The sequence below is a fragment of the Notechis scutatus genome, chromosome 4, assembly GCF_049901735.1.
Source record: "Notechis scutatus isolate UNSWTSFEM ecotype Mainland chromosome 4, rNotScu1.2, whole genome shotgun sequence".
In the NCBI taxonomy this organism is placed as follows: Eukaryota; Metazoa; Chordata; class Lepidosauria; order Squamata; family Elapidae; genus Notechis; species Notechis scutatus.
This window is the reverse complement of record NC_142012.1, coordinates 107195143-107207942: the sequence shown is the minus strand read 5'-3', so window position 1 is coordinate 107207942 and position 12800 is coordinate 107195143. Positions and strand designations below refer to the sequence as shown.

General features: G+C 37.5%; 1 protein-coding gene across 3 annotated transcripts in view; it reads left to right on the top strand.

Moving 5' to 3' along the window:
* DOCK1 (dedicator of cytokinesis 1) overlaps positions 1 to 12800 on the top strand; it is a 414443-nt gene that overhangs the window by 127614 nt on the left and 274029 nt on the right. For all 3 annotated transcript variants that reach the window (XM_087964320.1, XM_087964319.1, XM_087964318.1), the window contains exons 26-27: positions 649 to 776; positions 4537 to 4632. In XM_087964320.1, the coding sequence (XP_087820446.1) occupies positions 649 to 776; positions 4537 to 4632 (224 nt within the window). The remainder of the gene's footprint in view (positions 1 to 648; positions 777 to 4536; positions 4633 to 12800) is intronic.

Genomic DNA, 12800 nt, shown 5'->3' with positions numbered 1-12800 from the left:
GTGTAAGCCTCCTCAAGTCGCCATGGGTGAATAGGCGAAAATACCAAATAAATAAATAAATAAATAAATAAATAAATAAATAAATATTGATTCTAATGGCCTCATGTGTATTGATGCCCTCTTTCATAACATGGGTCCAGATTATTGGGGGGGGGGGGCATTTCTTCTTAGTTACATTATCCCACCCCATTAGAGCTAGCAGAAGGCATGCTGTGGATGCTGTCAGCTAGTGATCTTTGTCTAATGGGTCCCGGTAAATATGCTTTCTTTGCTGTGGTGACCAGCTTGTGGAATATCCTTATCTATTTTATATTGGCTGTTTTATTTATAGTTCTATAATACCCAGAGTCACCTTTGGGAGAGAAATCATTAGATTAACAAACAAACAACTTATTAGTCCAGTAGTCCAGTCTTCTATATGTTCTTCTACATAAACATATTTGGAGATTAGAAATGCTGTAGCAGATACATTCATAAAACCAAATTGCCACTTTTTAAAATGTGACATTGAACTTACGATTTTCTGTTTTTTTTAATAGATTTTGAGATAATTACTTTGACTTCGAAGTTTTGTCATAAACAAATTTCATAGATACTATTTGATTCTATTTCCTTTCCCACTTCCCCCCCACCTTCCCTGATATATAGACTGTAGGGAAATTCTGATGCCAATGATGACGGATCAACTGAAGTATCATTTGGAAAGGCAAGAAGACCTGGATGCCTGTTGCCGATTGCTCAGTAATATTCTTGAAGTTCTTTATAGGAAAGATGTGGTTAGTAACCATTGTATATATTTAACTCTGACACTGAGAATGTTTAAAAATATTATGAATAAAATTGAGGTTTAAAAAATGGAGCACTTGTATTTGCAATGATGCCATTCACCTAGATTTCTGCTTTGAATGGAAAAGGTGAAATGCTGGCATTATGGTATGCATTTGATATGTTACATTTGATCTTTATTTTATCAGATATATAATTTGTTTAGGCACTAAAAGATCCGGAACTAGTAGAATGCAAGCGTTTACTTCTGTTTGCAGTTGTGATAGCTTGATGGAGAACTTTAGACTTTCTCTTGCCTGCAGTGAAGCACTACACTTCAGAATGGTCCGTGAGCAGAGGTGGTATTCAGCAGGTTCTGACCAGTTCTTGAGAACTGGTAGCGGAAATTTGAGTAGTTCAGAGAACCGGCAAATACCACCTCTGATTGGCCCTGCCCCCTTCTATTCTCTGCCTCCTGAATCCCAGCGGATCGGCTGGGCCTTCTTTTGTTGCCCTGCACAGGAGAACAGAGCTGGAAAGCAGGTTAATGGGGTGGAGAGGGAATGGGATTTTGCAGTAACCTTCCCCTGCCATGCCCACCAAGCCACCCCATGCCCACCCAAAAAAAGCCCACAGAACCGGTAGTAAAAAAATTTGAATACCACCACTGTATCATGAGGTACTATTCAGTAAAGATGCTACAATGAGAACTTCAGATTTTCATGCGATAATCTTTTGAAGAAGGGTTTTTTATTTATTTATTTATATTTATTTATTTATTTATATTTATTTATTTTTTAAATATTTATTTATTTAAATTCCACCTTTATTATTTTTATAAAAAAACTTAAGGCAGCAAATATACTTCTTCCCATTCCTCCTTTCCTCGTGATAACAATCCTGTAGAGTAGGCCTTCAAGCCTAAGGCAGGACTAAAACTCACAGTCTCCCAGTGAGTTAACCAACCACTAGACAAAACCGGTTTTCTTTTTTGATTATTTATAAGCATTGGTGTTTAAAATATGACTTATTAACCTGTGAATTTAAAATCCATATCAAATCATAAAATGGTTCGTATTAACTATCTCACTAAAAAGAATAGAGAATGCTTCTTTGAAAATTACATGATGGTCTAAAGATGGTTGTCCTTTTGTTACTAATACATAACATTTCCCAGATGTCACTGATTAGGAGAATTTTAAAGCTTTCCGGCATTCCCCTTCTCCTAAAAGAATAGTTACAATGGCTCCCACCACTCAGACTAACTAGGGTCTCAGCATATTCGATCCTGTTTAGTTAGGGAGTTCTTTTTTTCTTTCTTTTGTAACAATATTGTCAATTTTCTAACGTAGAGAGATTAATGAAAGCTACTAGTAAATAGACCAACCAACTAATGGAAAATTTCTATCTCTGAAATCTTGCATTAGGCCAGATCTGACAATTATGATGCTGAGATTCAATGATAAAGACACTGACTAGTGTTCACCAGTAGTGCTACTGTATAAAAAATATTATGTGAGAGAAGCTGTTTGGGAAATAAGATATGGATTCCATCTATTCAGCCTCTCAGCTTGGGGCCTATTAAGCAAATACTTTTTAAGGCATGGTTATATCATACCAAAAAGTGTGAATTCGACGCACCTGGTGTGGCATCAGTAACTGAATTTATTACTGCACTATATTTCCATTGTTCCTAAATCTCAATATGTAACTTCATCAGCATGATAAACCTCTTGTGCTTGTTTTGAACAAGTTTCTTTTATACACTGAAAGGCCTTATTATTTCTTAAGGATTCGGCAAGCAAACACCACTGAAACTTACTTTTTAACATGCTAGATATATAACAGTGTCCTATGTTTTAAACCTCCCTGCGCTCTTTGTGAAATGTGATTTTGATTGGTAATACAATCCAGTGGTGCAGTGTTTAATATTTACCCCCCCCCCCCAAAAAAATAATAATTGGTTGCTGTGCACCTTGGGGCATAAGCAATTATCTTCTAGTTTCTTTACCTGCTGAGATTAGCAAAGTCAAAGACTTTTTGCTTAGGAAGGTGCCAGCAGACCTGCTGAGAAGGCAGAGTAGGTAAAAGATGAATAGGCTGAACTGAGGGAACTCATTTTTGAATGAGTTTTTGAAAAGACGACTACCTAAGAAATTATTGGGAAATGGAAGAGAATATTCATTGGTGACAAATTTAATTATGGGGGTCAGGGAGAAAAAAGAAAACCTATTAATAAGCACTGGTGATAAAGACAATGAAACCATTTCACCGTTTCTTGAATACAAAAACAAATACATGCACAATACTTTCTTTTTGCAAAAAAAAATTATTAGCAAACAGTAAAATAATTGTTTGAAGAACATCTTCATAAAATAATGTGCAAAAAACTGCAACAGCCATCACAGGATAATATTAACAAAATTCTATTGCAAATTTTAATAGGTGTGCATCAGTAAAAAGAGAATTCTATATGTGTATTTTGTTGCCAGTTTTTCTAAGCAAGCATTTAATAAGGAATAGCGATATACTTCCAACAGCTCCATTTATTTAAACTTTTAAGTTCACTATTATTATTGGAAAGTGCAATTGGACTAAATTAGCTACAGTTGTTGATTCCTTAGCTCTCAACAGCAACTGGTTTACTTTACTATTTATTTATTTAATTTCTATACCACCCATGTCCCCCTACAAGGTGATTGTGGGCGGCTGGTTGGAGTTATTTTGTTGCAATTGCAATTATTGAAATGCCTTTAGAAGCTTCTTTATATAAAGTATATTGTAGTAGTACCATTTGGAAGTAAGCACTATGTGGGGCAGTTGGGTACACTCTTTGTACCAATTAGAGTGATTTATTTCTTTTCCTGCTTTGCATTCTCAAGCAGATAATATAATATAGGGTTTGAAAATTAGATTTATTGCAGAGAATTAGGAAGTCATCTACATATGAGACCTACACCTAAGCATCCTGGAACCCTGTCTGCCCTATAAGTTGGTCCCCAGGTTTAATTCCTGGGCATTTTACTGTCTCCTTTTGGAATCAGTGTCTGTGCAGCTGTGCACTTCCACTCTTGATATTTGCTGACATCTATCCTTTAATAATGGTTTTCTCTGATGTGAAAATCAGATTCCCTTTTTAGCAGCTACAACTCATATATACTTCATAAGAGAGTGAGGCCAGTCCTCAATTTTTCAAGGCTTCACTTTGCTGTTTGCTTGAAATACTCCTAGATACAACTATATACAGAGATACAGTTGAGTTTAGGAGTATCACCTGTAGTTACTATTTATACTTGTCCTTGGCATGGAATACATCCGTTTTTGGGCCCTAATTATAAGCATTAATAGGAAAAAAAGATGTATTTTGAAAATTATATATTTAAGATCAAAAACAAAGAAAATTAACAGTTAACCAACTTGTGCAGACTGAAGAAGCTACTTTGATAAGCAGTGAAACATTTCAAAGCAACAAGAAAAGAAATCCAGCTGCCATGGTTCAACTTTCAAAGAAATTACACATGGCATACATGTGGGGATGTATGCTTTGTTGTACACTCCCCTTTTAGTTTATCCTACCTACAATATTTAGAGATGGCCATAGAGCTGAATAATTTTAATAGAATTCTCATATTTGAATGCTACTTTAGACAATCAGTACATTTGAGCATTGATTCATAGTGAAACTGTTAAGGATTCAAAACTGTTTGCTGTATATAGAAAGCTATTTAATCGTCTTGGCTTTGGACTACTTTTTTTGTGTTTTATTTTTAGGGACCAACACAACGACATGTGCAAATAATTATGGAAAAGCTATTGAGGACAGTAAACAGAACAGTCATATCAATGGGACGTGATTCAGAACTCATAGTAAGTGCTTTTTGATAATATATGAAATTAATGTTATAATCAGGGGTTGGATTCAAATTTTTTAACAACTGGTTCTGTGGGCGTGGCTTAGTTGGTGGGTGTGGCTTGGTGGTCATTTGACTGGGTGGACATGGCTTGGTGGTCATGTTATTGGCTGGGCATGGCCAACTCAACATCACTCACATCGAGGCACATATCTCCTCGTCTGGCCTCTCATGACTGTGGGAATGCTGCAACAGTCGTAAGTGTGAAAAATGGTCATAAGTCACTTTTTTCAGTTCCATTGTAACTTTGAATGGTCACTCCACACAAGCAAAGTACCAGCAAAGGAGGGAAAAGAAACTCCAGAGAAGTTCCTGAGACAGGAAGTCTAGTCCTGCCAAGAATGTAATAAGAGTTAACAGAGAGACAGTTTCTGTAAGCAACACCAGAATGTTTCCTTCCTGCCTTCCTTACAGGATTAGGTGTGGGAATTGCTATCTGTTTCCTCGCGCGCGTGCAAGGACAACGGGCCTTCTGGTAGTTGTTTGTAACACGAGGCGAGGACAAGGTCAAAATGTTGCCACTTCTTACCCAGAATTGTAGCAAACTTAAACTTTACAGCTTTGTATTCTCATATGGTATTTTGTGTGATGTAATGAGTTTGTAACAACACACTAACAAAAATTGCAAACGTTAACAAAGATTGCTTCTAATAAAAGAGGGTGTCAGAGCTTGCCCTGTGCTCTCATCCCGATCTGGCTTCAAGACGACTGCCTCAGTGTCTTCATTCATGAGAGACCACCATAACTGGTGACCCCGACGTGATCATCTGCGAGGTGGTACGTCTTTGGACCATCCATACTCATCGGCTGGCATAGCCTTGGTATACCTCATCCCTGATTCGATCGCAGGCGATCGCCGTGGATCCCTCGTGAGTATGGGTGGAGGATTCTCTCGGAACCAGAAATTGCACATTGAGGAGTTAAGAGAATCAACCAAACGAATTTTTTTCCTTTTTAAAAGAGGGGCTCTCTTGAAAAACCCCTCAGTAAAGCCTCTTTAGACACTTCCAAAATGATGGCTGCAGCTATCACCAGAGGTAATAAACCATCTGGTAATTGTTACAACTGTGGGAAGCCTGGTCATTTTAAATCACAATGTCGAGCCCGGCGGGGGCAGCAAAGCCCTCCGCCAGCAGAGATGCTCGACAGTAGAGGGGCCGGCAGCTAGCCCCTCTCCCAAGGCTGCCCATATACCATCCACTGTGTATGAATTATCAATGGCAGAAGATGTGTTCATATCCTTTCCCCATCTCTGTCAGCACACAGCTTCCTCCTTCTGCCTCCTTCTTCTCCGATAAAACTGCTCTTACAATCTCACCCTCATGCCCTTCTCAAAGGAATCTCTGTGGTTCCCGATCTGCTCTATCCTTCCTCAAAACTCTCAGCCTCTCTCTCTTTTTTTAACAAACTTTGTTAATTTTTAAAGACATGCAGAACATGGATACACAGAAACACAAAACATAAAAGCATAAAAATCTCTTTTCTGAAAGTTGCTTAGTCCCAGGTCAAAACTCTTGGTACAGACACAGATTCAGATTCGTGTTCATTTTGCATACCATTGGCATTTTGCATACCATTGGCATTTTGCATACCATTGGCATCTTATTGGCATTTTCAATTTTCTACATAGCTTCTCCTCTCTTTTGAATTTTCTCGGTTTTATTTTGTTTATCTCCTCTCAATTGAATCATAGTTTGTTATTCTTTGTTCTATTTCCAGCTATCCATTTGTCTTTCTTCTTTGAAGAAAACTTCTCCTGTGCACTGAATGGAGTGTGATGCCTTTAACTCTTTCCCCTATATTTGTAATACTTAATATAGAACACATAATTTGCACTGGGATTCTATCTGGTGCATTCTGAAATTGTGCAGTATTGTTATTCATTAGTGTAGATGTTCATTTGTGTCTTGAACATTTGGTGCATTGCTTTTCAGTTAAACCACATCACATATTATTGATCATTATTTCATTGCAGTGTTCCCCCTTTTCCTACTTCAGGTCTCTCATTTCACAAAAGGTTTCGCTGGGATAACATAGTCTAATCATTGATGTTGACAATCATTTATGTCTTAAACATTTTACCCCTTTCGGTTAGATATCATGCCTTTGTGGAAACACTTATGCTTTCCGGGATTGTTTTTCCCCCCACATCCCATGTCTTAAATCATTGTTTCATTACAGTACTCTCCTTTTCTTGGCAAAGGTTTCACTAGATTATACTGAGTGTTTTGTCACATTTTGAATTGCATGTTGTTTCCAGTTTTCTATGGTTATTTCTGGATGTAGGTGTAGAAGTGCGGTCTTGTGTGCCTTTCTGAAATCCCTTTTTCAGTGGAATTTGTCTATTATCTCTGGAGAACTTTTGCTTAAGGCCTCTCATCTCTTCCTTTCTCCCTTGCTTCTTCTTCTCCTTGTAAAATATTGGAAAAGAGTGCCTAGGACACCTTTCCCTTCTTGCTTTTCTTTTTTAAAATTTTGATATACAAGTTTCAGTCCATCCACACGTGATGCCATTGTGTAGACATCCCTCGTACAATTACAACAATATTTAGGGGCTATTAATTGGACCTGTCCCTATTTTGGTATCACTACACACATGCTCAACCCCTGTTTGATGTGTTAAAGGGAGGAACCACTCCAGGGGATAAAATTACCATTACAGATCATCAATTAAAAATCACCCAGGACATATAGCACATTATGCAGAAAAGGTGGGTCAACCGATGTCACAACAATGCTCCTATTTCCTTAATCTTGCTCAATACACCCCCTCCTTACCTACTGCTGTATTAACCCAACAGTCTCAGCACACTAGCAACCTCCTTATCTTAGAATGGATACATCTTCCTCAACACTCCTAAAAAATCTCTTAGTCTGTTAAAACTGGTTGTTGAAAATGCAAATGAGGATTGAAAGAGGATTCTGCAGCCTCTATCTGCCCGAGGGGGCTTCCCTCTCGGACTATCTAAAGGCTTGCAGAATCGTGGGAACTGAGGACCATGATTGTTTGTTGCAAGTAGGTGGATGGGTCAAGCAGGGTTGAGGAAGGAAAGAGGAAATCAGGATTTGCAGTCATGATAGGAGCAGGGGAGGTCATAAAGGGCTCCCTCCCTTCCTTCATGGTCTGCGCAGAAATGTGAGTTGTTAGGATTGGAAACCTGAGGAAAAGGAGAAAGATGAGTTGGGAAACTGAGAAGGGGTGAAGGTGGTTTCTGTGAATGCAAAATATGTTTGAAAGTAAACAAGAAAGTAGCAAGGAAAAAAGAAATGGGAGGGCGACCCCTGATGGGCTGGCCTTTCCAGAGAACACAGATTGATTTCATCAAGTACTAACTCCATACGCATAAAATGCTTTCAACTACTGCCTATCCTTCACTTCAGTCTCTGTCTCTAAAATCTTCTCTCTCTTTTTGTTACATTGCAACACCTTGTTGCACAGCACCAGCACCCACTCTTTGTAGCACACATTTGCAGCCACCAACCCTTCCCAGGAATTCTCCAGGAAGGCAATGATATGGCTGATGCGGCAGCTGCAACCGCAGACAGCGCCATCTCTTGCATGATTCTTTCACAACAAACACCCTGGGACAGTCATAGTTATTTTCATCAAAACAAAAAAGCCTTGGCCAGACAGTTTAAATTCAAATTTAAAAATGTCACAGGGTTGCCAGGACTCCAGAATGCATTGAATGTTTGCTTGTTTACTCTTAACTTCCTCAATGAGTCCGGATCCCCCCATGCACAGCAGCATCACATCATTTCGCTTCCTCGCCTCATCTTGAACCCAGACCAACGGTATCAGCTTCCAGATCCTCAGTGGAAAGGTCCTGCTGAACTTATAACCTGGGGACGAGGGTACGCTGCTGTTTCCTACAACAACAACACCATCTGGGTCCCTGGACGACATGTAAGGCCTTTTCTACCCAAACCAGCCTTGCCTACATCAGCATCATGAAGCTGCCCACTGTATTCATCATTTGCTTCCTGGGTTTCCACATCGTTCCTGCTAATACAACAACCACCCCATCCTCCTGCGATGCCTGCATCAAAACTACTCCCAGCGGAACAAAGACCCAGTCCACCCTGATCTATCATACTTTGAAACCTGAGTGCAACTCCACGACAGTCTCCCCTTGTCTGCATAACAACACTCAATATGCACGATGCTACACCAAACAAGGTATCCAATGCTACGAACCAAAGGCTGTGGGGCCCATCACCGCCTCACTGTATGTCTATGCCTACAAAGGAGGATCCAGCTCTGACCTTGCCTCAATGTTCTCAACCAGTCAAGCAAAAAATGGGTACATTACCCATAATGTCACTCGGGGGTTACCAACACTTCTGTGTGTTTTGATGCTTGTTCTGCCATCAGCAAAGGCCAAGGTCCTAACGACGCTGCAGGAGTCACCTGCGGCTCACACAGCTGGCAAAGATCTTATCTACAGGAAAGGAAATATCTCTTCCAAAAGGTGTCCGGGACTAACGTGGGGGCCACCACTGTTACAACTACTGATACACCCCACCTATTGACTCTGCTCAAGTAAGAGGCCCAGGATGGGACTTGGGGTACCGTATCCACATATATATGCTCAATAGAATTATAAGGTTGCAAGCTGTATTAGAAATTATAACCAATGAAACTGCTCTTGCTTTGAAAACATTAGCTAAAGAAAGTGCATTGTCTAGAACATATATCATGCAAAATCGTTTGATCTTCTTGCCAAAGAAGGAAGAGTGTGTGGAAAATTTAATCTTAGTAATTGCTATATTGAAATAGATGATAGTGGAAAAGTTATTCAACAAATTACTGATAGAATGATCAAGATTGCACATGTACCTGTACAAACATGGAATGGTCTTGATTTTAGAGACATGTTTGGATCCTGGTTCCCAAAATTACCTGGTTTGCAAGCTATTGTAGCGCTTATTGGTATGATTGCTGCGAGATGTATTATATTGCCTTGTGTATTACCTATCTTTGTATGCACTATTTCTAACAGTTTATCCCTTTTGGCTGAGAAAAAGCCACTGCACAGGTAATGGCTCTCTGGAATCAACAAATAACTAACACATATGAACCACTGCCATCCGAAGACGAAATGGGAGAGCCAACCTGTGATGACCCAGACGAGGACAAGATGTTTGTGATGGTCGAAGAAGTCACGAACGCCATGGATAACATCAGCATACACAGCACTCTTGCCTACGCGCCTAACAAAGGCTGCTGTTGGAACTAAAACACTCCCTGTCTTTTAAAAAAAGAAAAACAGAGGAGATATGGGAATTGCTATCTGTTTCTCGCGCGTGCAAGGACAACGGGCCTTCTGGTAGTTGTTTGTAACACGAGGCGAGGGACAAGGTCAAAATGTTGCCACTTCTTACCCAGAATTGTAGCAAACTTAAACTTTACAGCTTTGTATTCTCATATGGTATTTTGTGTGATGTAATGAGTTTGTAACAACACACTAACAAAAAATTGCAAACGTTAACAAAGATTGCTTCTAATAAAAGAGGGTGTCAGAGCTTGCCCTGTGCTCTCATCCCGATCTGGCTTCAAGACGACTGCCTCAGTGTCTTCATTCATGAGAGACCACCATAATTAGGCCAGTAATTTCTTCTTACAACCAGTTCTCTGAACTGCTTAGAATGTTAACAACCGGTTCTAGCGAATAGATGCGAACTGGTAGAATCCCACCCCTGGTTATAATATAGGAAATGCATAATCTATTAGAGTTTCCTCCTGTAGGATCTAGTATGCTTACAGTATTTTGGAAAAATCTTAATTGCCTGTTTAATGTCATTGGGATTTAAACTAAGCAATTTCACATTTCAGATGCTCTGAAAGCTATGAAGTTGAATTTTCTGTTCATTTCTATAAATAAAAAACACTACTTTATAATGTTTAAGATTAAATTAAGAATTCTTCCTAAAATAGGAACTATTGATACAGTAAAAAGGCCATGATACAATATACATTATTATTCGTATTAATTTTTTTTTATTACATTACTTTTATCTATATTAAAAATATTTTTCTTTAGGATTTATTCCATCTGTCTCACTTGTATCTATCTTCAGAGTTCTTTTTATTCTGGGTTCCTTCTGTAAGCTGATGGAGGATGACCACTGAATTAAGATTGAAGGGTTAGTTTAAAGAGAGTGACTGATGAATTAAAAAGAAAATAACCATAACATTTAAAATAAACAGATTGACAGCAAGCCATAGAAAACAGTGAAAAGATGGTATTAAATGTTCCATACATTTCACAATAATAAAAGTGTAATAAATATTACAATATAACTAATGTAATCAGCTAGCAATCAGTGTAAATGAGTAATCAGATGAAGTTGCAAGGTAAATTATTAAAAACTGTAAATGAGAAACTTTACATGATAAATCAGAAATTAAAGAATAATCAATGACAAAATTATATAAATTCTGATAGAAAGAAATTATATTAAATTCTAATTCTTGCATGTCCTTTTGCAATGTAAGCATCCTTTAATGAAAATATTTTAAGCATAAAGAGAAGTGTGATGTGTACTACTCTGTGGAGGCTCTGAATTTTTAATTTTAGCAAGCCTTTGCTGAAGAGAACATTTCTTCAGTGAAGCTTTGTATGAAGCAACCCCTCAAAATACTTCCACTTTTAGTATAGAATTATTACCTGTTCAGAACAGATTTTTTTTTATTAAAACCCATTATTGTATTGCTCTCATAGAATAGAAGAATAAAAGACAGACTTTACTGACATGACATGATTCTTGTTTCTTCAGTTATTTATATTCGTTTCAATTAAATATCATATAATCCTTAATATGGGAATATTGTTATATAATTAGTCCATGAACTAAACTTTACTGTGCATATATGTTTTAGCACTAGGAAAATTAAAACTTATGTTTTGAAGAAATCTTGGGGAATGAAACAGCTCCTTACCTTTTATTGATTGAATTTTAATGTTTGAGTCTTCTTGGGTGCTAAAACTTCAAAATTTTAATTGTCAGTGGTTACTTCGTTTTACTGTTTTGTTTTTGTTTTAAATATAAACAAGAAAAGAGAATAGAATCCTCTCAGAGTCCTTGGGCATATAAGCATTAATTGTTAAGTAAGAAAGAAAATAAACAAATAAAATGTTTAGCCCTAAGTTAAAACAATCAAAGGAGAAAGAATGTTTTCATTTTCTTTCAATTTTGTATAATAGTTTTCTGATTCAATCCAAATTATAGCCATCTTAGTGTTAATTTGTTGTGTTTGCCTGGTATAGCAGTACTTGAAATTGTCTAGGTGCTTTAATTTCTGTTTCCTTGGAGATATTGGCACTGATTGAGCTTTTTAATGTTTGGATCCTTGTCTAGTAATATTTGTACAGTTTTGTCTTCCTGCTTAGAAGTTTTGTTGATGCTTTTTGGAGGGAAATAACGTGTGATCTTTCTATTCTTTTAAGCAGCAGGCTGGTAAATTTAAATCCTTGTTAGCAGGAGGAAAATGGGCTCTTTTAGAGCAGTATTTAAATGATTCCCTTCGGATGGAAAGACGGGAAAAAAGCCATATGCCAACAAGTTTCAATCATTTTGAGATGAAATAATCCTTTATAATTTCTTGTGGATAAAGTTTGAAGTTAATGACTGATAAATTATCACTGTCTGGAAATTGGAAGTTCATTTCATTGATATTTTATACTATAAAACATAACCTTTTTTAAGACTGTCTTGTGTGTTGATTGGGTTTGAAGTTCAAAAAGCTTAATTACAAATACTGTTAGTTGCACTCAAGATGTAATCATTGGTAATACAAGATCACTGACATATATTTGAAAAACAGAAGCAATTGGATAATGAGCTGGAAAAGTAAAGTATGTACACTGCTCAAAAAAATAAAGGGAACACAAAAATAAGACACCCTAGATCTGAATGAATGAAATATTCTTATTAAATACTTTGTTCATTACATAGTTGAATGTGCTGACAACAAAATCACACAAAAATTATCAATGGAAATCAAATGTAGCAAACCATGGAGGTCTGGATTTGGAGTTACACTCAAGATTAAAGTGGAAAAAAACACTACAGGCTGATCCAACTTTGATGTAATGTCCTTAAAACAAGTCAAAATGAGGC